The sequence below is a fragment of the Lonchura striata genome, chromosome 5 (assembly GCF_046129695.1).
Source record: "Lonchura striata isolate bLonStr1 chromosome 5, bLonStr1.mat, whole genome shotgun sequence".
Lineage (NCBI taxonomy): Eukaryota > Metazoa > Chordata > Aves > Passeriformes > Estrildidae > Lonchura > Lonchura striata.
The window spans coordinates 36,338,610-36,362,778 of NC_134607.1; the positions used below are offsets into that span (position 1 = coordinate 36,338,610).

At 37.3% G+C, this 24,169-nt stretch overlaps 1 protein-coding gene across 1 annotated transcript in view; it reads left to right on the forward strand.

Annotated features, from left to right (window-relative positions):
• The first annotated feature begins 7,765 nt into the window (after nucleotides 1–7,765).
• The window catches only part of SAMTOR (S-adenosylmethionine sensor upstream of mTORC1), a 30,764-nt gene continuing 14,360 nt past the window's right edge, over nucleotides 7,766–24,169 (forward strand). The window contains exons 1-2 of the mRNA XM_021545248.2: nucleotides 7,766–7,931; nucleotides 20,084–20,225. Of these exons, the coding sequence (XP_021400923.2) occupies nucleotides 7,775–7,931; nucleotides 20,084–20,225 (299 nt within the window). The 5' untranslated portion in view covers nucleotides 7,766–7,774. The remainder of the gene's footprint in view (nucleotides 7,932–20,083; nucleotides 20,226–24,169) is intronic.

Sequence of the window (24,169 nt, forward strand, 5' to 3'; positions counted from 1 at the left end):
AAGGTGAAAATAGGAGTGCCCCCAGGAGTACTCGCCAACATGGTCTAAATATGACTGATGTCCATACCAAATCAAATGTCTTTTATATTCCATCCCGTTTGAGATGCTTCTTTCATAAATGAGCTTTCACAGGCCTGCAGGATTCTATTTGTCTTACACAGGCAAAAGCTATTTTGAAATAGCTAATTGTGTAAAAATAATCACATGGACAACCGTCCAACAACTGTAAGGTCAGACAGATCTTCTGATATATATGTTAGTCTTTAGACTTCAGTCTGAATGGTAAAAAAATGGATGTAGCCTTTTACGAAAGGAACATTCAATCTGCAATACTTTTAAACCAAAATTTTTTTCCCCCCTGTTCACACAGGAATACAAAGAAAAAGAAAACAAAGTTAATATAAATACTGACTTCAATATTATTTTTAGAACAGATTTTTGGTTATGCTTCTAGTTCTGTTTCAGGGACCTCTTAGTAATGACGGGTAAAATTCACCTTCATGAGTCCAAACAGACTTGAAAACTCACAAGTTATTTCAAAAAATTTGCCACAATTACTTTTTTTGCTGCTTAAAAAAAAGGATTTCTATGTCTCCTAAAAAAATACTGTTTCTATTTATGTAGAAAAGCCTCCAGGAGACCATTCTACCTTCTAAAAAGGCAAGGACATCAATACTTCAAGTCCCTGTCAGGCTGTGTGATAAGCCACAGGCTACATTTTGCTGATCATGTTAGGCTCCAAAAGAGGCAAATACTTTAAATTTATAATATGAAATTATGTTCCTGCTAAGAATACATCCTGGTAGCTGACAGCCATTTCTCCTGGATTTAAAGGAGTCGTTCAGCAAAAATCCACCTGTCATGTTTCAGCAAGCAGGAGTGCTGTCTCTGGTTCTTACAAACTTCTTACATTACCTCCCATGTTATAACTGTATCTGTTTTGTAGTATGTAGTCATTATGGCTTCCAAAATGAAATCTTCTCCTTGGTGCCTGGTGCAGAGAAGTGAGTAGTCAAAACAGATATTTTTATTATTCAAGCGTTCTTTATATCATCTCCCTGTAGTGAAGTCATCCACACTTATAAGGAGCGTTTGCACTGGTTTGAAAACTTTTTTGACAAAGAGTATCACATGCAATGTGTTTCAAGCAACATGTGAAACGGCAAATGTGAGGACTTCAATACTGGATCCCCAGCAAAATTTAGCCTCTTTTGAAAAACAGAACACATTTTCTGTAAAGACAAGGGATTCACTAGATAACCACAACTCTGAAGAAATTAAGAGGTACTGCCACTGGGAGAGCTGAAAAAATATGTAGATGTGGTACTTACAGACATCATTAGGTGGTGGACTTGGAAATGCTGGGTTAATAGTTGGATTTGATGAAATAAGAGGTATTTTCCAATCTAAAGTTATTCTAGGCATTAATAATGTGGGAAATGTCCAGGAGTACCTTCGCACATAGAGAGAAGATATAGATAAAGAAAGTGTTAACTAAAATCTGAACCTCAGTAAGAAATGTATGTCTCCATTAACCACTACAGTACCTTTCTGTTCTATTTTCTATCTTTTTAAATATAACAGTCTATCAGTGTATCCTCAATAAATTGAAAAGGTTATTTAATTTTATCATAACTCTACCTAGCTCTAAATAAACATTTCAAAACTGCCTTCTTCTTCTGCAGTCTGTAGTATAATTCATACCTCAGGGCAGCCGCTATCAGGTCATTCTTAAGCCATAGTAATAGAGATAAAATTTTGACAAAAATTAGTGTGGAGGATGCTCACTTCATGGTATTTGTGTCACAGTTGTTTTATTAGATGTTCTGGAGAAGTAAAAATAAACCATTGTTCAAACAGAAAATATTTATCTGTGGTGCTCTTATGGGAAAATCACTGCAAACCCATATAGACATCCAGTCAAAATTTTTGAAGCAGCGTTAATATTAATGACTTAATTTTTCCTACCATCATTCTTTAGACTCTTTCAAAATGATGAAGAGAATACTAGCCCTTTTAATTTTATTGATAACATCTTAGATACTACTGTCACTAAGGTCAGACTTAACCAAACCAAATACCATATGTGCAGGACAAGCTAGAGCTTTGGCATTCCTTGCTCTTCTTGAAGTATATCATATTGCCTGCAATGCGATGTCCTGAAGGCAAAGCTCCGTTAGATGTTGTATGAATAGACGTTGTTGTTGTTCTCTCATCTGCTTAGCTGAAAATTGACTTGAACTTCAGTAGAGTCACAAATAAGCCACATGACAGCATCAAGAGGCAGGAGAGATTAAAAGGAGTTGGGCAATCATTGGAACAGACAAGAACACTTTATTCATTCTAGAGATGTATTTATTTTATAGGTCATATCTAAAGATGCCTGAAATATCTTTTTCCATGCCCTCCCAGGACTTAGGAGGGAAAAGAAGGAGAAAAGTGAAATGACACAGCATACCCTGATCTATACACGGCACCACAGAAATAGATTATTCCTCACAAATTTATTTATTTTCCTGCCTCAAAAATTCACATGCACCTTAGCCTTTCGCTGGGTAATTTTTAGCATACACTACTCCAATCAGACTTTGATGTCATCTTAGTTTATGAGTCAGGCTATCATATCTGCAGTACAAGATTACAGGAAACTGTAGCATTTCCCAATTTGAAAATGATCTACTGTACAGCTATACTGCTGTTGAAAGGTACTAAAATTATACACACCTGACCCATACAGGAAGGCTGGAATTTTAATCCCGAAAAATGAGACCATCTTTAAGATTATCAGGTTTTGCAGATGCACAAATAATCAAACATAAAAGTTTTTGTACTAGTACCAAACTTTCTTAAAGTTACTGTGTCTGAATTGATTATACAGCAAATTTATACATAGCAGCTGACAGAAGCATGAACCAGTGCTAAAACCACATACTATTTTGAATGACATTTGAAGAAAACCAGTTAGATCTGCTGGATGTTTTGATATCTCTTGCTAAATTGAAGTGATTTTATGAGTTAATCCTTCACGGCAGCAAGAAATCAGCTAAGAAGAAACTTGATCTAGAAAGAGTGGCTAGCAGTCTTTGCTAAAGCTATCATGATATTGACTCTGGTTATTGAATAATTCATAAATTCCAAATAACAGGGGAATGTGCTCAGACTAAAATCTATTTTAAAAAAACAACATATTTTTAAGGGAATTTAGGATCGATTTTCAAAAAATTATGTTTATATTTCATGATTTTGTTACTAGAGTATAAAGTATGTTTGTGATGCTTAGGTTGCAAAGAAGTTGCAATGAATACAGAAACTACTAGAAAGTGCATTGTCTGTTCTCAGCATGAAAGGCTTGTTTTACTTTCTACTCATGCACATAACATCCAGGGTATTTTAGGTATAAAGTGCTTTGCTGCTTTTCAGTAAATATTTAGGTACTTCCATGAAATTTAACTCTCACTTTTCTATTACACAAGTGATAGTCTGAAGGAACTTACAAATTCTTAACTTTTCCCTCCTGTGTCAAAAGAAACAGCTGCTTCCCATGGACAGACACAGATAGTATCTGCTGGCCAGAATGGAGATAGAGAACGTACTGTTTATCAGAAATGCTGGCTGCTGTTTAAACTATTCCTGCCATTTTATAACACAAGCTAGTAAGTAAAAGATGCAATTTCAACAAATAAAATATTTTATCACTACCTAATTCTCATGATCTTAAAGATACTTAATTAAATTCCACAATGAGCCCCTATTTGGGAAGTATTTTAACCCTTCTACAAGCTGGGTGTCTCTACCTACTTGAGCAGTAACCTTAATTTGTCCTGCAGCAGAATCTGCTTTCCAAAAGCAAAAGCTTTATTTATGTAAATATTGGGACTTCAGATGCAAACCAAAGTCAATATAATGACTACTTTTTTCCACTAAAATACACAGGGTCAGGGTACTAAGTAAAGGGACTACTGGTGTGCACTTACTTTTAAAGGTGTCAGTCTCCAGAAATGGAATCTAAGTTCTGTAGTTAAAAAATTATTGTTATGGGGTATAAGTTTTAATTACTATGTAATTTTAATTGCTAAATTACTGCAGTGTGTAGTCTGAAGAATGCAATAATGGACCAACTCTAAATAACTGCATTAGTGCAAATTCAGGGATGCAACTCCCACTTTTTAAACCATATTATCTTGTTTTTATGGCTTATAAGACACCACCATTAATGTAGAAGAAAATCTTAATTTCAACCCAAACATTCTACTGCTGCCTGTTTGTCTGCCATTCAGATACATATAGCAAAACCATTTCCACATCTAAAAAAGAATATTTTAGCCCTTTTAAATCACTACCGTGGTTTAATGTTCCATTAAAACAATTACATGCTTTTGGTAATATTTTTGTAGATTACATTGCACTAGAGACTCTTATGATGATGTCATCACACTGGACAAATTCTTCTCTTTGATGTCCTTTTTTCAGTTCTTTTTCAAACAATTAGCATCTTTAAGATAGAAGAGGTGAAGAGGCTGGGAAGACTTGATTGTCAAAACTGCCACTGAAAAAGATGGAGGCAAAGCATTGCTGATTCGCAGCTCACAAAGTTTTTATGTTACTTTTCGTCCACAATTTCACTGGGAAAAAGACTGAAAATATGGGCTGCTGTCACCCTTCCCTCAGGAAGGAAGAGCACTTCCATTTCATATAATCTCATAGTGAAGATGTGGGTTCAGATCCCTGCGGGCAGAGTAGAGATGTGAACTGGTTTTCCCACATCCCCTGTGAATCTTCCAGCCACACAAGCACTGGAAAGTGCTGTCATTATTCGTCCTCCCAGTCCGTGAACCAAGACTTGATTCCAATGCTATTCATGAAAAGTGACAGGCATTAAAATATTTCAGAAATGTCAAAAGAAACTATTGTAGTTTTCCGTAAATTGTCTTTTAGAATAAATTTATTTATTTAGAAAGTAACTAGTACACAGAGGATCATTCATCTATTTTCTGCATTCAAGGTAGTAAGTCCAGCTGCTCAAAACCATTCTTTCTCAGATAGTGAAACTCCATCACCCCTATCAGGAGACTAATAGTTTATTGCTTTTATCCTCTTGGAGTAAGTGCATGAATCCTTATTGCTCATTCTAGTCTTATGCCTCAGGGACAAATACATTTATGTTCATCTATTTTTCTTCTTTGAACCTTCCTGTAATGTGTTCAAGAAACGTATAGATCACACATGTTTTTTTCTCCACCCTGACAGAGCATAGGAACATCAGTTCCATCAGGCCTTAGAAAACTAATCCTGTTTTAACTGCCCACTCCACTTCCCACCAATATCTCCTTCAATATCTCCACCAATACCTCCTTCAATCATTTTGCATTTGAAGCCTGTCACTAGGACCCAATTCCCATCACATATTCCAGGGAAAATATCTGTGTGTCCTGTGACTATAATGCCTCTTCATCAAATATTCTTTAATTTTTGTGCCTGGAAAGACTTGACATTTGATAAATGCTCCCTACTTGCTTATTGAAACTAAACTTCCATGTTACTTCATTGTGATAAATACTTTGTATTTAAACTCACTTTACTAGTTTTAGAAAGAAACTCTGAGAACTATGAGAAAAACAACAGTGATAACATAATTCAAATGATAACTTATTATTCTGAGAGAGTATATTTAACATAAGTATAATTTCACCCCAGTTTTCCAATTCCACAATTAGATTTCTGATTTTCCAAATCACAGACATACTCATATTTTGACTGTGCAACCTAGACTTCCAAGTCTGGAGGCTCATGACTGGAAGTGTTGATGCCACAGCAGTATTTTTCAGGCATCCTCCAAATGCCTCCATCTCTCTTCTGTCACTCTAATACTCCTACTCTTCCAGGATACCTCTCTCAGTGCTCTCCTAGTATGATGCCACACACAGAACACTGGCTCATGCTTTTCCTTCTCAGCCTATGCTTCCCAAAATCCTACACAATGGAAAAATGTAAAGAACCACGTAGGCTCCCTGTCCAAGTAATTATTGATGTAATCTCTTTTTACACCATCTTAATCCTTCTTAGGCAGACTTGCATATAAAATTAGAAATAAAAATATTTCAGAAAGATACAATTAACCCCAGCATAAAGCTTTATTTCTGATTCAGATTTAACTTCCTGAAATAAATTGGTAAGTATGGAATACAATAATCCACAGCAGAAGATGACTCTTGGATGTTTTCCAAGTCAAAGTAAAATTAATACACAGTGGTATGTTTTTTTCATTAACACATGATCAGCTATTTCAGTTTCAGAACTTAAAGGAAAATGTAACTAAAGGAAAAACTCAGTCACTACACTGAATTTTTCTTTCTTAATGCTGATTCACTAGCAAAATTTTAAATTCTCCTTCCATTATGCTCCTGTATTTTGAAGAAAAAAAAACCCACCCGACAAAACAAAATGGAAATACTCTTACAATAAAATACATAACACATAGTGATGAAAGATCCAAAATACAATGAAGCTGTTTAAACAATCTCTAAAAAATACCTGCACAGAAAAAGTTGGACCTTTGAGCATTATGTGGGCACTTACAGGTGATGGGTGAGATCAGTATTTGCGCACCTCATTCAGAGTGAGTGAACAAGGGATGACTTTGCAGTCAGTAACAATGAAAACCTTCTCTTTGCCTATTAGAGTTTTGCCTTTATAATTGCACCTTCAAAAGCATTTTATCCAAAAAGCAGAAAACCACTGTCCTCTGTGATTAGCTGTAATTTTTTTTTTTTTCCTGGCAGGACCATCATGGTGCTGCTAAGAACCTGTTATACAACCCACTGCACAAAGTCATATGTCACGGACCTTCTCATCAGCATGAAATCTCAACGCTACCTACTGTCCGATTTGTCACAGATTTAACTGTAGCTGCAGCTACCCCCTTAATGCTTCTGGCCACGTCAAACAAGCAGTTTCATGGCGTATTTCCCTGCCATGATCTCCTACGGAATGGTTTTGTCTGTGTATTTCCAACAATTACTAACAGAGAGAACTGAAGCACGGCGGATTTGGGGAAGGGCTGCGGCCGGGCACAGAGCTGCAAAGGTGCCGCTGTAAGGGGCAGCTCTGCCGGCTGCAGGCGCTGCCCCCGCGCAGGCAGCGCGTTCCCAGCCACAAACTGGGCTGCGCAGAGAAATGGGCACAGCAGCTCCACGAAGACATGAAACAGCTGAATAAAACTTGTGTTCTTCAAGCGCCCACACCACGGACACCCAGCCGCCCGGGTTTGCTCGAGTATGTTGTGAATTCAGGCTTTTCCCGCAAGGTGGTTTGTAGGTGGGGAATGTGTTTGGCACCCCCGCCAGACGGGCTCCCGGCCGGCTCCCGTACGGGGTCTCTGGGAAGCCCGTCGGGGCAATGCCCCCCAGTGCAGGGGCAGTCGCACTGCCCCGGACACTCGCTGTGTTTTCCGCCTCACTGTTTCGCTAAGCACCGCGGAGTGACCCGCTCCAGATGTGCGGCGTGGGAAGTTCACTCGGCAATAACCCGTCCCGCAGCCCGGGCCTCTGCCGCGCGGTGCGGCGGGAGCGGCGGGGCGCGGCCACGGCCATGGAGCGGCGGGGCGCGGCCACGGCCACGGCGGGAGCGGCGGGGCGCGGCCACGGCGCGGCGGCGGCGCGCGCGGACTCCATGTCCCGGCCGCCCGCGCGGCGCGCGCATGCCCGGGCGGCGCAGCCCCGGCACGGCGCGCGCCTCCCCGTGGGCCGGGCGGTGCGCGGCGAGCAGCGGGAACACCATGGAGGCCGCTCCGCAGCCGCAGCCCCGGCCCCGGCCCGGCGGGGCCGCCGCCGCCCCGCCGCCACCCCCGGAGCAGGAGCGAAAGCTGGAGCAGGAGAAGCTGTCGGGGGTGGTGAAGAGCGTCCACCGGCGGCTGCGCAAGAAGTACCGGGAAGGTACCGCGGGGGAGGGGGCCGCTCCGGCCGGGCCGCCCCGCTGCCCTCGCCGGCAGCGGGCCGGGGCGTCCCCCGCGGGCGGGGGCGGCGGGCCGGCCCGGGGTCGGGGCAGGATGGCCGGGAGCAGCTCCGCGCTCGCTTCCTGCTCCTGCCCGGGAGAGCGGGGTCGCCGCTGCCCTCGGCTGCCCGCAGCCCCGCCGGAGGCAGCCGGTCGGGTCTGCCGGCGTTGTGCCGCTTTCCTGCAGCTGTTGGCAGCGGAGCCCCGTCCTGGCTGAGAAGGGAGCTTCCCGGCCCTATAGCAGTGTTTTCCGAACTGAGCATCTGCAAGCGTGAGAATAGGAGATGATGAATGCCAAAGGAGATTGAAGGGTGATCTGGAAAGGCACAGGTCTTTGTGAATTACTTGTGCCTCCTGTCTTTCAGTCGTAGTGCAGTAGTTCAGGCAGGAGCGCTACCTGAAGGGGTTGGGGTAAAGCTGTTGTAATTAATCGTAGTCTTTGAAAAATCTACTTTGTCGTCGGTATTAATGCCCTTATGCAAGGTTTTTATTGGTGGCATTGGGATGCTTCAAAACCTCACTGAAATGCTCGCACAAGTCACAGAAAATTCATCCAGTCATTCTTGTATGAGCCTGCAGCTCACCTCCAGAAGAACACACACGTGAAATGGGAGCTCTTCCTCTTGTAGGCACAAGTTCTTGCCTCTCCTCTGTGTTTGCATATGACACTTCTGTTAAAGAAACGAGGTCATACTGCCTTCTGGACTCCCAAAATCTCCCCTGGAGCCAGTTCATGGGATTTGAGCACAAACACTGGCCTATCTAGATGCTGATCAAAAGTAGCTGTTTATTTTGGCCGTGGTGAGGCAAAACTTAAGGAAAGATCTCCCTTCACTCAAATGTTGGGAGAAGTAACATAGCATATGTAAACATTCCAATCCTGCAGAGGAGTCCAGCTTTTAGCAGTACATGTTTCTGTGTTATTTTAGAGCACCTGTAGATTAAGACAGACAAGGACTGGCTTTGTTAACTTTTTTTTTTAAAGTGAGCAATCTCTGTAGCAACTGATTTTTTTTTTTTTTAGATGAGAGCCTAAATAAGGAGGAAGTTTTTGTCAGGCTATTTCTTAGCAAAAAGCAAGCTTGTGCTCAAGGGTAAGTTGTGTGTAGCTGTTTAAGCAAAAGAGCCAACAGTATTTCCATTTACTTCCTAGGGCTTGTAAATCATGCATTAGAGAAAACTTTACAATTATTTTTCTAGTTTCCTCAAAGTAGCAACATGATATGTTGAGAGTTAAAACCATTTCATTGAATTAAAACCAAACAATTCACCACATCTATGCAACAAGAAAAACTCTACCTATTACCTACTCATGCATTAGTAGATGATCCTTCTAAGTTACTAGTGTTTAGTAGTCAGGAGTGAGTACTTCCTATGTTAGGTTCTTTCAGCTTAAGAATTTTAGTTTTGGAGTCTTTTCTACCTACATCTACCTTTGCTTGTAAAGGCAGCCTTGAGAATCTCCTTCTTAAATGCCTTTAATGTCATTCTGAAATTGTATTACCAGGACGTGCTCGATCTCTAAAAGGATTTTTCTTGGAATTTTTTTTTTTTTCTAATACTTGGTGATGCTGACTGGCAAGTATGTTATCCTGACAAAATTAAATTTGACAGTTTGCTAAATAGAAATAAAGTATCAGTAAATCATCTGTAATTTTGCTATACAATTTGAATTATGGCTTGAATATTGAAAAGCAAGAAGCAAAAGCCTTTCATGCTTGCTTATGTGTTTACAGCTTTTTACACAGGGAAAGCCTCTTGACTCCACAATTCAGTGTTCTCACCTCCATATGAAACAGAAACATTATTCTGTACTAGTCTCAATCTTTTGTTCTCTTTTTTTCTCTTTTCTTTTTATACTCTGTCTCCTCTCATGTGTTACTAGAGTTCTGTGAAGCTATTTGTCTAAATAAGCAAACACTGCTTGAATTGCTGTTGCAAGGACTTCGGTGCTTTGTCTGTAGAAGCCAAAGTAGAATCCCATATTAATTTTGTTGGTAGATGAAAAATCATGTTCATTATCCTGAAAGCTATATGATTATTTTGTACAGGGTTGGTAAGTCTAAGAAAGCCCTTTATATTGTAATATCATCCCTAATATCATCCTAGGTTACTGTCTTCTGTTAGAAGTGTTGAAAGGAAATAGATGCATCCTTGATACACTGAGATGTGTGTTGATAGATTTTATTTGGACTTGATTTAATAAGCTGATTTCTTTCCTCATTCATTTGCTTTGCTGACATTATCAAGGTTTGTGTTTTAATGGACAATTGTAACAGGCAAGCCAGTATATTATCTGAGTTGCTTATAACTGCACCATTGTTATAATTTCATTTCATTTTAAGCAATGGTTCCCCTCTTTTTTTGAAGATGAGCTAGTAAAAAAGTGACAATATGCTCCAAAATTGCAAGCCAACATGTTTTTGAAGTTATGTACTTGTCAGAAGTGCAAGAGCAATATTTCTTAATTAAGGGAGCATTGCAGTAATTTTTTTTCACAGTTACTAGGGAATTACTAGAATAAAGTTTAGTCATCATGTCTTGGAAAGGGTTTGATTTTGATTTTTCTTCCTGGTGAAAAACTGGAGATTAATCAAGGCTAAACCTTGGCTATTTTTAAAATTTCTGCAATTACTGAATCGCTTGTAAGTATGGTGCATGGATTTTATATGTAGTTCTGTACTGTGCCTCATGTCGTATCAAAGCCCCATGCCATTCATGACAAGCATTTACCATCTTTTAAATGATGCAGCTGAAACTCTTTTAAGTTTGTACTGAAGTGCATTTATTTGTTTTCTTCAACAATTTTTGGTTTTTTGCTGTGTGACAAGTACTTATCTTTTCTATTGTTTAGATACTACCAGTATGACTTATAGTGGGAATATTTCAGATTTTTTATCCTTTTTTTCTCCTTTTTATCCTTCTTTATTTCCTTTTCTTCCCCTTCCTTTCTCTTCCCTCTCTGTTGTTAATAAGAAAACATAGGGAAGCATGTCATCAAAAATGCCATGGTAAATTCGGTATTTTGAAACTGTAGGCTGGTTTTTTTTCTACGGGCCCTGCAGTAGTATTATATGTGATATTTTTTAATTGTTTAATTAAGTTTAGCAAAGTAATGTAGGTTTTAAATTAAAGTGATTGGTTCTTGTCCACACTGAGTGAATGTGTCAACTAAATCAACAACCATTAAGAAGTGGTTTCAAGCTGCTTTTAGGTAATGATAAGGAGTAGTTGTATAGTAGTTCCCAAAAATAAACATCATTCCTGAGGTTAGTCTATAAACTTTCTATCATAAAGAAAGCTTTAAGTGAGAATAACTCTGAGATGTAACATATTCACTTAGGAGTCTCTCTCATTAGTATAAGGCTCATGGGGTTTTTAGTTTTATTCCTGCTTCCTGTTCAAATGGAGTAATTTAATCTTAATTATTTTACACACCATAGTAAAATGAAAAAGCTGAAACTGCTCTCAAGTAGTGAGTTTTTCACTTAGAAATTTCAAGGTGGTTTTGGATGCTTGACACAAGCGTTTAGGAAGTAGAGAAACTAGGATTTTCCATAATGTTTGAATTTCTGTTACTACACAGTGATGGGGAAAAAAACAATGTTTGATTTAGTCGCTTCATGTTGGTTCTGTACCACAGGTGACCTCAGGTTTTACAGTGCTTTCCTCTATGCATCTTTTGGGCACCTGCAGCCATGGGCTGGAGCGTGTTGTATGGGTTGCATATATGCATGAATGTTTCATATGCTGCATGTAGACTGGTGTATGTGGAGCCTGACAGACAGACCTGTAATAGCAGATTTAGTAGTTCCTAAGGAACTACACCAGATCTACTGAACATCTGCTATGTGATGTATGTTTGTTTGCTTCCAATTGCTTGTAGTAACTAAATAGGTTTAATTTTTACTGGGATAAAAAAAATCCCTTCCCCTGATACAGAGGCATCCTGTTTTTCTCTCAGTTGTTTATTACTTTTGTAGTCATGCTGAGCTGTATTTATCAAGTAAATGTTTTCTCTGTAGCATGACCCTCAGTTAATAGATGGTTTTGTGTATAGTCTGAAAGATGATTTACAAGACTACTTTTCCCTTAAAATTCTGTTATAAGTACAAGTGGAAAAAATTGCCAAGGTATCTGTAAAGGTGTTTTATGAAATGTTTTCCTGTGTGTTCACTAAAACAGTTCATTTCTCCTAACATATGCCTGCTAAGGCTGGTGAGGCTTAGAGAATCACACAGAAATGTTGTTTGTCCTGTTACTAGTTACCACATCATAGAAGCTGACAAAAACATTTCTATGTGGCAGTTTGATTCCTTACAAGAAATATTTGTTGAAACATCAAAGAAAATGAACTTTTTAAAAGGTTTTTTTCAGAAAATCAAGGAAAATTTACAGGACCCTGCCTGATGATAATACGTAACCCAAGTAGGTAAATGGTTTAGACATTTAGACAGAAAAGTTGTTCTGAACTCACTTGTTTCATGGTCTCTTTGTCTCATGTTTTTCATGAAAAACTGTGAGAGAGCTTAAGTTCTTCCTAATGTGAAACAGGAAACATTTTGAAATGGTGTCATTTTTCACAGGACAGGAAAAACTTTGTCATTGAACTCTACATGATAAATTAACAGTTGTTACTCCTTTTTGTTAAATATAACTGATTTACAGTAGAAATTTTTCAATATATTAATTTAGATAGAAGATAGAAGTATTCAATATATTAATTTGTGTTCTACCACTTGCAATAATTTCTTGGAACAGGAAGACATTTTGTAATACTTACTCTTGAATTTTCCAGCAATAGAAACTAAATTTTATTTAATTAAAATGAAGATAGATTCTTGTTTATGACAAGAGCTTTAAGGTATGATTGCCCTTAAAGTTTGCACACCACCTTTTTGCAACAAGGCTTTCGTTAGAAATCACATAAGATTTGCATTTTCGGGGATTTAATTACTGCTATAATTTGGTTAGCCTGTAGATTTGAAAATGTACTGACTACAGTATGGGCTTGCATTCACTGATCAAACAGGTCTATGACACCTTCCCTGCTCCTTTGCTGCCCTGGCAGGGAAGATAGTATTCCTGTTAAAGGGTCAGCATAATAAGATCTGTACCTATCAGCATAAGTTTAGCTCCTGCATTTGGAAAAATTACCAAAATCAGTAGTTTCTGTTGATGTGTTCATATCTGTGTCGATTGTGTTAGGGTACAGCATCTAGTCCATCCCAGAAAGTCCGGTTTGGGAAAGAGGAGAGGAATGAAGTTTCCAGAAGAGTAGGTCCAACACCTGGGGGCAGTAATTGCTTAAACTATCACATACATGCTGCTTGTATGACAGCCATCAGAGACTTATAGCATGAGAGACACAAATTATTCTTTAGAGTGATCTAAGCTGACCCCCAGTAGATGAGGAAATATCAGTCAGTTGGGCTCTGAGAGTCTGTTTAGGATAGGATAGGAAGTTTACCTGAGAGGCCAGATGTAGAAATCCCCATTTGGTCAAATGAATCCTTGCCATGTAAGTTGGAGGGAGGAACATTGATACTGAGATAGAGAAAGTTAGATTCTTGCACTTGATTATTTAAAAAAGATTTTATTCTGAAAAACTTGAGGTAACTCCTAAGAAATGTGAAGCAAATACTAGTCAGACATGAGGAGGAAAATATTAACTCTGACTGCTTGAACTTTGTCCAAGTTGAAGTTCATGTTCTGTATATAGACATGTAAAATTGGAAAACAGAAAAGCCAAAACTACCTAGTGTCATTTGCAAGGAATGCTGAATATGCATTTAGTGAGACAGATGTTCAGTAAGTTTATGTTGTATACAATGAAAATCATGAATGTCATCATATTTTCTGATATTCCTCATGTGATTAATTTTTCTGATCATTGCCACAGCATCCATACATTATTATTACAGCTAAATCTCAATTGATAATGTTAATAAGGAAATTTTGTCAGATACTAATAGGAATTTGATTTCAGTTTTAGTCTAGTGAACAATGTAGGACTGCTTTCCTCATTTACTGTTTAGCATGTTATAGAGGCTAGTTTGCTATTTCCAGCAAGTGAGAGGTGATCTTAAGAGGCTGAAAATGAGATGGGTTCTTTTCATGCCGCAGTGCAATGCCATCAACAAACAAAAAAACCCTCAAAAATCTTGCTAGGCATTGCTATGGCTAGCAACTGATCATCTAACGTTATGCAGCATTGTCATGGACACTTGTTAATTGTGGGGATAGGTTTGCTTTTTACAATGAGCAATAATTATGATTTTTTATTAAGATAGTCTTAATATTGTGCAAATATTAACATATCGGTTTTGGTTTTGCCTTTTGTTGTTATTATGTATATTGAGGTTATTTTCTCTTCTACTAGAGCCAAAGTTCTGGTAGAGGAGAAAATAGGAAGGCAATGTATTGCTAAATGAAGGTATTGAAAAGGGAGTGGATTGAATCTGGTTTTCTGCTTTACTAAGTTATTTACCAGTATGTAGAAGACTTCAAGCCTTTAAACACTTGGGGATGGGTTTTGGTGGTTTGGCACTTTTTTTGGGTTTTTTTTGGAGGGTTGTTTTTTTTGTTGTTGTTGTTTTTGTTGGGGTTTTTCCAATTAAAGCTACCTTGAATTGAGAAAATTTTTGTTTTCCAGAAGGAAATAATTACCCTTTTTCTCAAGTAGTTTTTTTTTTGTGTTTTTTTGGGGTTTGTTTTGGTGGGTGGGGTTTGTTAGTTTCTTTCTTTCTTTCTTTCTTTCTTTCTTTGTTTTTTTTTTTTTTAGATTATTACTACTATTTTTTAATTTCTTTTTTTTGGAGGAAGTTGTTGCTTAAGATCTAAACCTGCATGACATGTACCTGAAGACTTAAATGCACAGTGTCAATGCCAGTTAACTTTTGATATGCAAGGTCTTGTTTGGTGATGGATGAAGTATTCTGTAGCTAGTTTTGAGATTGTCAAGATGAATGCACTGTTTTTCCAAAGAGCACCAGTGGACTTATGGAAAATAGCAATTAGAAATATCTTCTTGTAGGTGCAGATAACTCTATGTGATAACTATTGTGTTGCTTGATAAAACAGAATTATTCAAATCAGTTGGTTTTGGGTTCATCCCATTCCAAAATGAAAAATACTGCCTTTAGCAGAACTGAGCTCTATTCCTTTTATAGTACAGAAGGTTATGTTTTCTTAAAATACCAGTTTATGTGATTTGTTCTGTCAGAAGTTGAAGAAAAACTGCCTAATTATTTTTATTTTATAAGTGTACTTTAAATGATAGTTCAGTTTAACATTCTACAAGTAAAAATGTAAATGTTGAAATAAAAGAATATATTTTAAATCTACAGGTAAATTTTAAAATAAAAGAATATATTTTAAAAATGGGATGGAAGAAAGCTGATTTTTTTTTTTTTCTTTATAACAGACTACCTGGAGAGAAGAATTATGGTGTAGGTTTGTCTCACCAGGAATGGCAAACTGCATCTTCTCATGCTGTTATGGGAGCCTCTGATAAGGACTTGTAAATAAATGCAGAGCTAGGGGAATTCTTACTAATTTTGTATGAGTCTTCTCCATTAAAAATATTTTCGGTTGTTAAAAGCTAGAGCTAACATTTGGTCTCTATTGCTGTTACCCACAATTAAAATTATCTTGTAATTAGGATCGTTTAAAAATAACTTCTACATGCCTGACCTGTTCTCTGTGTGACAGTATTCAGCAACTGCTGATACATCTGTGGTTGAGTTCATGGTTATGACATGGCTATTCTGTGGGCATTATTAATGTGGGTGGAAATTACTTAGAAGGATTCATCTGTTCTAGGTAAGTAGTATTGGATTTTTGTTACTGTAAAATCTGTGTTAGGAAGAACAATTCGATCAGTTATTAGTTCAGTGACAGAATTCTAGGAAACAGTGGGCTTTGACTTTTTTTTAAAGGAATAGTTAATCTTCAAGGTTACATATTTGTTTTCTAGGTAATTCTGAAAAAAAATAGAACAAGCATTAATTAATTTTGAAATAGCATGGTTATAGTATTTTGAGAGGTGTGTGAAACTCCTATTGTGAGCTAGTTTTGCCAGTCACACTTTTCAGCTGGACAGTGGCATATCTGGCTCCTTGATGGAGATCGTAGGTCTATGAAGATCTCTGAAGGTTCAGCACTCAAAAGAGGTTTTAAATTGCTTAAAAGGTAATCTCTAAGTGTAGAGTAGAAGTGTTTAGTGCCTTCAACTTTATGTTATGGTATGGTCATGAGTATGAAAAGTTTAATACACAAAATCAAATATTAATTTCAGGATGTGGTCAAAGATTCAAGACTTTTCTTTTTGTTCTATTAGATTTGCCTACCACAAACTGCTATTTAATTTACAGTTACTGATTGCTTAATAGAAGACTTTATGTATCTTATTTCTCTAGTAACTACTAGTTTTGTTATGAAACGTTCCTGCATATTTTACTGCCTGTTTGGTTACATAAGCAAAAATTTCTTGATTCATAAATAAATGTTTAACTCTAGAGTATAGAGTTAATGCCATATTTGCACCTGGATGATAATGTATTGCTTGAAAAATTAGTACACAGTGGATTATAATATACTGATTTAAAAAAAATAATGCATAACTCTTCTGTGTTCTAGGTATCAATTTGAAATTAAATTCTTCAAGACTTGTAGTTACTATCCCAAAATCTGAACAGATAGGAAGGACTGTTTGCATTTTCAACTCAGTATTGGACTGTGATTCTGGATTTGAAGTTCCTATATATGGTGTGCCTGTTTGTGTCTTCTCAAAGCTCACCATGTTAGAGTATGGGGGAGGAAAAAACACAGCAAAACAATGCACTGACATGCTTCTTGCTCAAATGAAATTAAATGCCAGACCCTTTGAAAGGCCCTGTACGATGGTGACAGTGCCTTATGACCCATTATTTGCAGTTGTTTGGAGCTTGTATCCAAAAAAAACCCCAGAGAAATGGGCATTGTATAAAAATCAGTATTGACAGTAGGCCAACAGCAGATGCCTAGACAAGAATAAGTGAAAAATGCTGCTGGAGTATCACTGTGCTTGCTTACTATTCTGTCTTTTAGTGATTTTGTGGTCTAGAAGCTCCTGAGTTAGAAGTCTCATCTTTGAATACGGAGTTTGTCATGGATTTTCTTCCTGTAGTTTGCCCATCTGCATGAACTTAATGAACTTTAAACTTAGTTATACATTTTATGAGGAACTAACTTTTTCTTTTAAGCAGCTCTTTCTGTCTCATATTCTTGGAACAGCCAGAAGTTGTCCTGTATTTACCTTCCCTCTGTCAGTTGTGATCTTGTGGTAGTTTGTCCTCTCTTTGTTTCATCTGCCTTCTTCCTTCTACTTCAGTGCTCCTCATACAAAAGCAGGGCTGTATCTGTCCCGTGTAGACAATTTCTGTATCTCTGTATTGGTAAGTGAAAATAAACTAGAAGTGCTCACAGAATCGACATAATAGAGGATATGTGACAGAATTACTTTGTGATGAATTTTTCACTTATGTTCTGCATCTCTCTACTCATGGTCTCTGTAATTCAATTTTATTTTCTTGTCAACTCAGAGCCAAGAAGCTGTTACTCTTACAGGCAGTTCTTTTGTAACCCAAAATTCACATCCCAGTGTGCTGGTAGTCAGCTCTGGGTCTGTTGCTGTATGTCTCATTTTAAGACCCCTTATCTGTGGGTGCTTTTATCCCTCATCTGACTTCCAGAGACAGGTGAAATATACTATTTGTTCAGAAGGAAATCAGAGCAGCTGCTGTGAGAGCAGGATTTGGTCTTAGAAGGCATCATTACTTTGCTGTTACTAAGGGTAGGCTAGTTAAGAAGTTAATAACATCTGGTCTTTGCATATTTCTTCTTTCCCATCTCTCTTATTTCTTAGGCTTTTAGGAAAAGGGGTATTTGGAAATATAATAATTGCTTCAGGATAGACCAGATGAAGTATTGAAATAAAAGAGCAGTGATAAACTTCGGATTTTGTATTTGTGATATTTTCCTTCAGTAAGTGTTCATTCATTTACCTTTCCAATGGGCCACATATTCAAACAAATCTTTAGCAAGTGCAAGTTATTGAAGCATTTCACAGCTGTCTTGGCATGCAGTAGAACCCAAAAGTATTGTGTTGAAGAAACTACAACACTTTGTCTAAGTTGCATCAGAATTTGCTATAGAGAATCACTTCAAACTTTGCTAATGCTTTGTTTGCTAGGAGTTGTGTTTTGCCCTGTGTGCTGGTTGGTCCCTGTTATTGCCATTTTCTGCTCTCTTTTGTCAGTAGCGTATGTCCTGTTCTGCATATTTGTTTCTACAGAGGGCTCTCCTGAAAGCTCTGGAAAAGTGCCCCACAGGTTTTAGCAGAAACCCCTCTGGGGACTTGCCTGCTTATAAAGCATACCTCTCTGAACTTGGATCATTTGGAAAATAATGAGAGATGTCATTCAGTATTATACCCTGCGTTTGTTGGGGTTTTTTTTTTGTTTTGTTTTTTTTTGTCCAGTGTAATAACTTTCTCATATATGCTTGTTGAATAGCAAGTAGAATATCTAATTTCTTGCACAGCTTCTCCATTTTGATAACATTAAATTTTGGCCACTCCCTTCCATCTCAAATGCCATCTCAGACTAGGGAGTATAAACACCTAATTTTAAACATGACTCATTTTGATGATTGTACAAGTGTACTAGATGCTTATTTCTGAAAATTGCTATGAGATCCCTAAACCAAACCTAAGTAGGGAGTAACCTGGGTGGTTGATTTAAATCTTTTAAGTATACATCTATAGTTGTCCATCAGGGACAGTATTTCTGTAAGTGGAGGACAAATGAGATGAGGATTGTTCTTGCTTTGCACAGGAAAGAAAAAATAAAAAGGTTGTCACTGGAAAAAATCATTGATTTACTGCTAATTAAAACAAAGTACATCAAAGAAACACCAGCAAGCTCTTACTGGTGAGGACAAGTCATACTTTAAGCTACTTTCAGGCTTTAACAGACATTATTAGCTTATGGCTAATATACTTTTAAAGTATTTCCTTCTCATATAAAGATGCTACAAGATGGAACCATGTTGTGAAAAGTGTGTTGTTTGTCCAAGTTAAACCTTAAAATATAGCTGTGTTCTTGAAAAGTTATTTTTAGCTGTATTAGCTTGTAAGTTCAAAATGAGTGTGTATTTTTTATTCTGCAGATTGGCATATATTCTAGATATTTGTGATTAAGAGACAAAAAGAATTTAGTGAATATCATACCAGGAAAGCATCTTTCTTAGGTCAGAAATACCCTTTCAGTAAGGTACACCAAGGGTTTGCATGCTGTATAGGAATTAGGGCTAGCCATGACTAGCATTTATCTTGTTTTTGTTTAGCAGTACATTATGTAAAGCAGGCTAGGAGAAGTAGATGCTTAATAGCAAAGAAGAAAAATCATCATGTTTAATTACTTTGAAATGCCAGAACTTAACCTGCAAGACTTCTTTTCAGCAAGATGAGGAGCATGGAAATAAATCTGTCCCTAGAGATCAGCAGAGGAGTTTGTCTGAGATTTCCTGATCATAGTTGGTTTGATTCTTCAGTACTATCCCTAGATGCTAATTTACTGGGCCTGGCTAGATTAGACAGCAATCAGTGAGAGTTTGAATTTCTTTTTCAGTATACCCAAAGAAATCTCTATTGTGGGTTTAACTTTCATGGCTTTTTCATGTAATGTTATCTGCAGTACTTGCCATGGATGTGAATGCTGGTAGAAACCTTTAAATCTTTCATTTCTAAAATGTTGTGTTAATGATCATGCACAGAAACCTGAAAGCAAAACTTCTCAGGGACTTTAATTTCACAGAATAAACAGAACAAAATCCATGTACTGATATTTCATGGATTTCACAGCCTCTTCCTGCCCCAAAACTTGGAATTTTGTGTTTATGACTACAGAAAGGAGAACTTGTTTTTGTTATGTGCAGGTAAAGTAATCTCTTGATGCATTATGTAACTTTCAAACCGGATAGGGATTTTGCCATGGAGATAATGAGAGACTTTGTATCTGATGTGCAATTTTTTTTGTCTTGTTTTGTTTAGTGGGAGACTTTGATAAGATCTGGCGTGAGCACTGTGAGGATGAGGAAACTCTGTGTGAATATGCCGTGGCAATGAAAAACCTTGCAGATAATCACTGGGCAAAAACATGTGAAGGGGAAGGCCGAATTGAATGGTGTTGCAGGTAAATAATGTATTTGAAATGCACATTTGCACACTTTTACTTGTAATTATTTATAATACAAAGCTTAATTGTTTTTTACTTTTTGTAAATATTTAACATTTGTCCTATAGCATATTAATAATTTATTGCTTTCTTAAAGAAATACCTTCTTAGCATTCCAGCTTACTGAGGGAATAGCTTATGAAGTGTTTTGTTATTAGGTGATCCTTTCTTGAAGTATTTTCAACATTTTTTTTTTCTCAAATACTGAAGCTGTTTGCAAATAAACCTATGAAGTAATTTTACATGCTTCTGAACCTAAGCTGAATAAATGCAGTGAGTGTAACTCAAGTTTAATTTTCAGAGGTTTGGTTTGATTTGTACATGTAATAGTGTTTGATCTCTACATGCAGATCTCTGGTGCTTATTTTTCAATTCTTAATCTCCTGTGACAGACTTTACCCCTGTGAAACTTTTTTTAAATGTGTTAGAAACTCAAAAATTCCTATTGGTCGTAAACATCTAGTTTTTGTTGGGCTATCTGAACTGTAAAGTTATGAAATGAGGAGATAAACTATTTCAGTCCCTGAGGAAAATAAATAGTAAAAAGAGATGTTGGTGATCCTGTATACACTTGGCATCCAAGACATTCTACAGAATCTGTACAGCAGAATAAAACAATGCTGTTGAGTTTTAAATGGGCAGAGAGTGTATCACTGGTCTTGCGATTAGGAAGGGAGTGACTTCAGAAAGCCAGAAAGTAATCTTGTGTGCCATTGTATAGGTCCTGCAGGTGAGTGTTGCAAAGTGGTGAGCAAAGAGCACTTGATGTGCTATTGCTAAATTTAAATTCTCTTGTGCCCATAAAACAAAGAGGGAATTGACTGTGAAACAGTTGATCTTGGTGGCAGCTTGAGATCTTCTGTGGCTTCTGGAAATGGAGCAAGTAATAATAAACTGAGTTTTTCCTGACATAAACTCTTAAATATTTGAAAACCATTCCTTTACTTACCAATGTTTTATCCTTTAGCTTAGGAAAAAAAGTGAAATGTTTCTTTATAGACGCTTTTCTGGACATGCTTTGTGTATCTGTATCGCAATTACATGAGAGGTGTCTCAGTTAAAAAAAACTAAGCCCAAAAATGGACAGAGCATTTCAATGTCAGCGTCAGGGATAAATCAAATAGATTTTATTGAGGTTGTAGTAGACTCTCGGTTATGCTATTGACTTTGTTTGGTGGGGTTTGATATTTTGTTGGTTTCAGATTTTGATTTGGCTTTTTTTGTTGGTTTTGTTCTTTTGTTCGTGTGCTTGTGGTTTTTTTCGGTAATTGGCACAACACTGACTTTTGCTCCTTTGACCCCCTGCTGCCTATTTCTGTGTTACAGGCTTCCTGAGTTCCTAATTGTTTACTTTTATTTGTGCTATTCATTACTTCTGTGGAAATGCTGATACTTATATTTCTCTTTACTACATTGGACTCCCTTGAATCATATTGAATTCTAATACTGTGATTTCTTGCAACGTCTTCCTCCCACCCTGCTCTGGTTTGGCATCATTCTCAGATCACTTATAAGGAACTGAAACTGGCTATTCCACAGTTCAGGTTATCTGTGAAAAAAATAGTTGTACTGGACCCAGGGCAGATTACATGGAACATTGCTTGATATTTTCTTACCATTTGATTGTCTGCTAATATGTGAAACCTTTTAAATAGAGCTGCGTGTTCTTACTTTTATTTCAGCTAAGTAGCTTGTGGCAAGTTTGTCTGTTATCAGGTAGGACAGGATAATGTTGTGGACAGTGATTACTTGAATATAGGTTTTGTGCTCCCACTTGGTTTCTGTTATAAATAATTTTCAAAGTAAACATTGAAGTAAATGTCTAGTTTGGGCTTTGCAGCCTGAGCTCATATTAGGAAGAGAATCCACCCACTAAGAGACACTAAAATGCTCTGTCTTCGTATAAAGCTTCAGATAAAGCACAAAGCTTTTCAGTTTACAAAGTCAAGGGATCAGGAGGTTTTACATTAGGAGAAAAAGAGAGAGTACTTTTCACTTGTCAGGTTATACCGAGGTCTGGATTGCTAAATACCAGAACATATCAGATTGACTGTGTGTTCTGCAATTTTTTGTCCCTTCTCACAGGGCCAAGAGGTGTGCCAGATAGGTGGCAGGTCCCATTGTTGTTACTCCGCCTTGTGCCTGGGTGCAGAATTGCATGCAATAGAGCTTTGCATGGGACTTGCGTGAAAGCTTTTGCACACTGCTTATTACTATGTTACCATGACAACAGGAAGGTAGCTGTTTCATATTAGATGAATTTTAATTTGTGAGTGGAGTGCTGAAAATAGATTGGAACCACCAGTGTATGCCTCCTGAAGAAAGAAAAGACTGAGTTTTGTTTTAGTCTGAAGGATGATCTTTTCAGTGATCTGAAATTGAGAAGTGTTTTTTCCATTACTTAAAAGAAAAAAAAAAGGTGCAAAAGACTTTGTGGGTTCTTGTTCTTTTCTTCATTTTCCTTGTATTCTCCTTGGAACTTATAAAATAAATCAGCATAGAATAATCACTAGAGACGCTATGCGTACTTCTCTGGATTAAGAATATCAATTTTGTTTTTCTTTCAAAAGCCTTTTTGTTGAAGACATGGGAAAAAATCTGACATCAACTTTTAAACCAGATGACATAAAACTTACTGTTTTACTTCTTCATTAGTGTTGATTTAAAGACATATATCCAGACTCTAGAAACTGTAAAAGATGGAAAGCAGTACCTGCTAGACTGTGCTGGTGGCCATATGCTGAATTGTATAGGGCCAATTAATTTATTGTTTCAGGAAAGCATTACAGAACTATTATGTGGGGAGAGGGATGGTGGAGGAGGGATTAAAACTATCCACTTTCAGATCCAGGTTTATTATGCCCTGAGTGCTGGTGTAAAAAGCCTGAGCAACACTCAACTGCTTCTTCTTTCCTTTATATACATTTAGAAAATTGAATGCAAGTAGCAAGTGCTATTTGCAGATTAACACTTCTGTTTCTCTTTCATTTATACTACAACACAAAACTTAAACAAAACAGGTTAAGATAGTGTTTAACCTGAATAATTGTTGTAACTCTTTAATTTTTGCTGGCATAGATAAACTGGTGAACCTTTGCACACACAATGAATGCCAGCTTGTTCTGGTTCTAGTTAGAGCAGAATAAGCCAGACCAGCAGGTTTGCTTCTTTTCGATGCTTTTGTCTCAGTGTTAACACTTGTGTTGACTTGACTGGTTTTTTTAAAGAGCAAAAAATACTATCTTCTAATCATCATGACAAAATACTATCTAGACCTGGATTTGTTTAAAAAGTCTCTTGACTGTTTAATGAGTAAAGAAATACAGTTCTGATTAAATTAATGACAGGTGAGTACAGAACTGCTTGGAAACATTTGCAGGGAATAGATGTGAGACGCTTATCTTAAAAATGTGATTTACTGAGAAGGATTCTGTCAGAGTGTATCTCTGTATCCATAACTAATTAATACTTTTATTAGCAGTCTGCTAGAGTAAAGTGTATTTATTAAATTTGGAAATGAGACCAAAGAGAGAGGCACTGTGACTCTGAGAGCAGAATTTAAATTATTGCAGTTATAAACTGTACTAGAAATTATATACTGTATTAAATATCAGCTCTTCAAATAAAGGCCAGGGAATAATTGATTGTGTCAGTCTTTCAAAAAACTGTTTGGATTCTGAAGCAGGCCATAAACTGAATTTGAAGTGGTCATGGGATGCTTTTGTAGTAGAGGCAAATATCATACTTAAGTGTGTTAAGGAGATTGTCCACAAGATATGTAAAGTAATACTCTGACTTTATTTAGCATTGCTCTTAGTTAAAACATCACCTTAGCCACTGCATATAAAAAATAACAAATAGCAGCTCAACTCCAAGAAAGGTAAAGAAATTATCAAAATCCT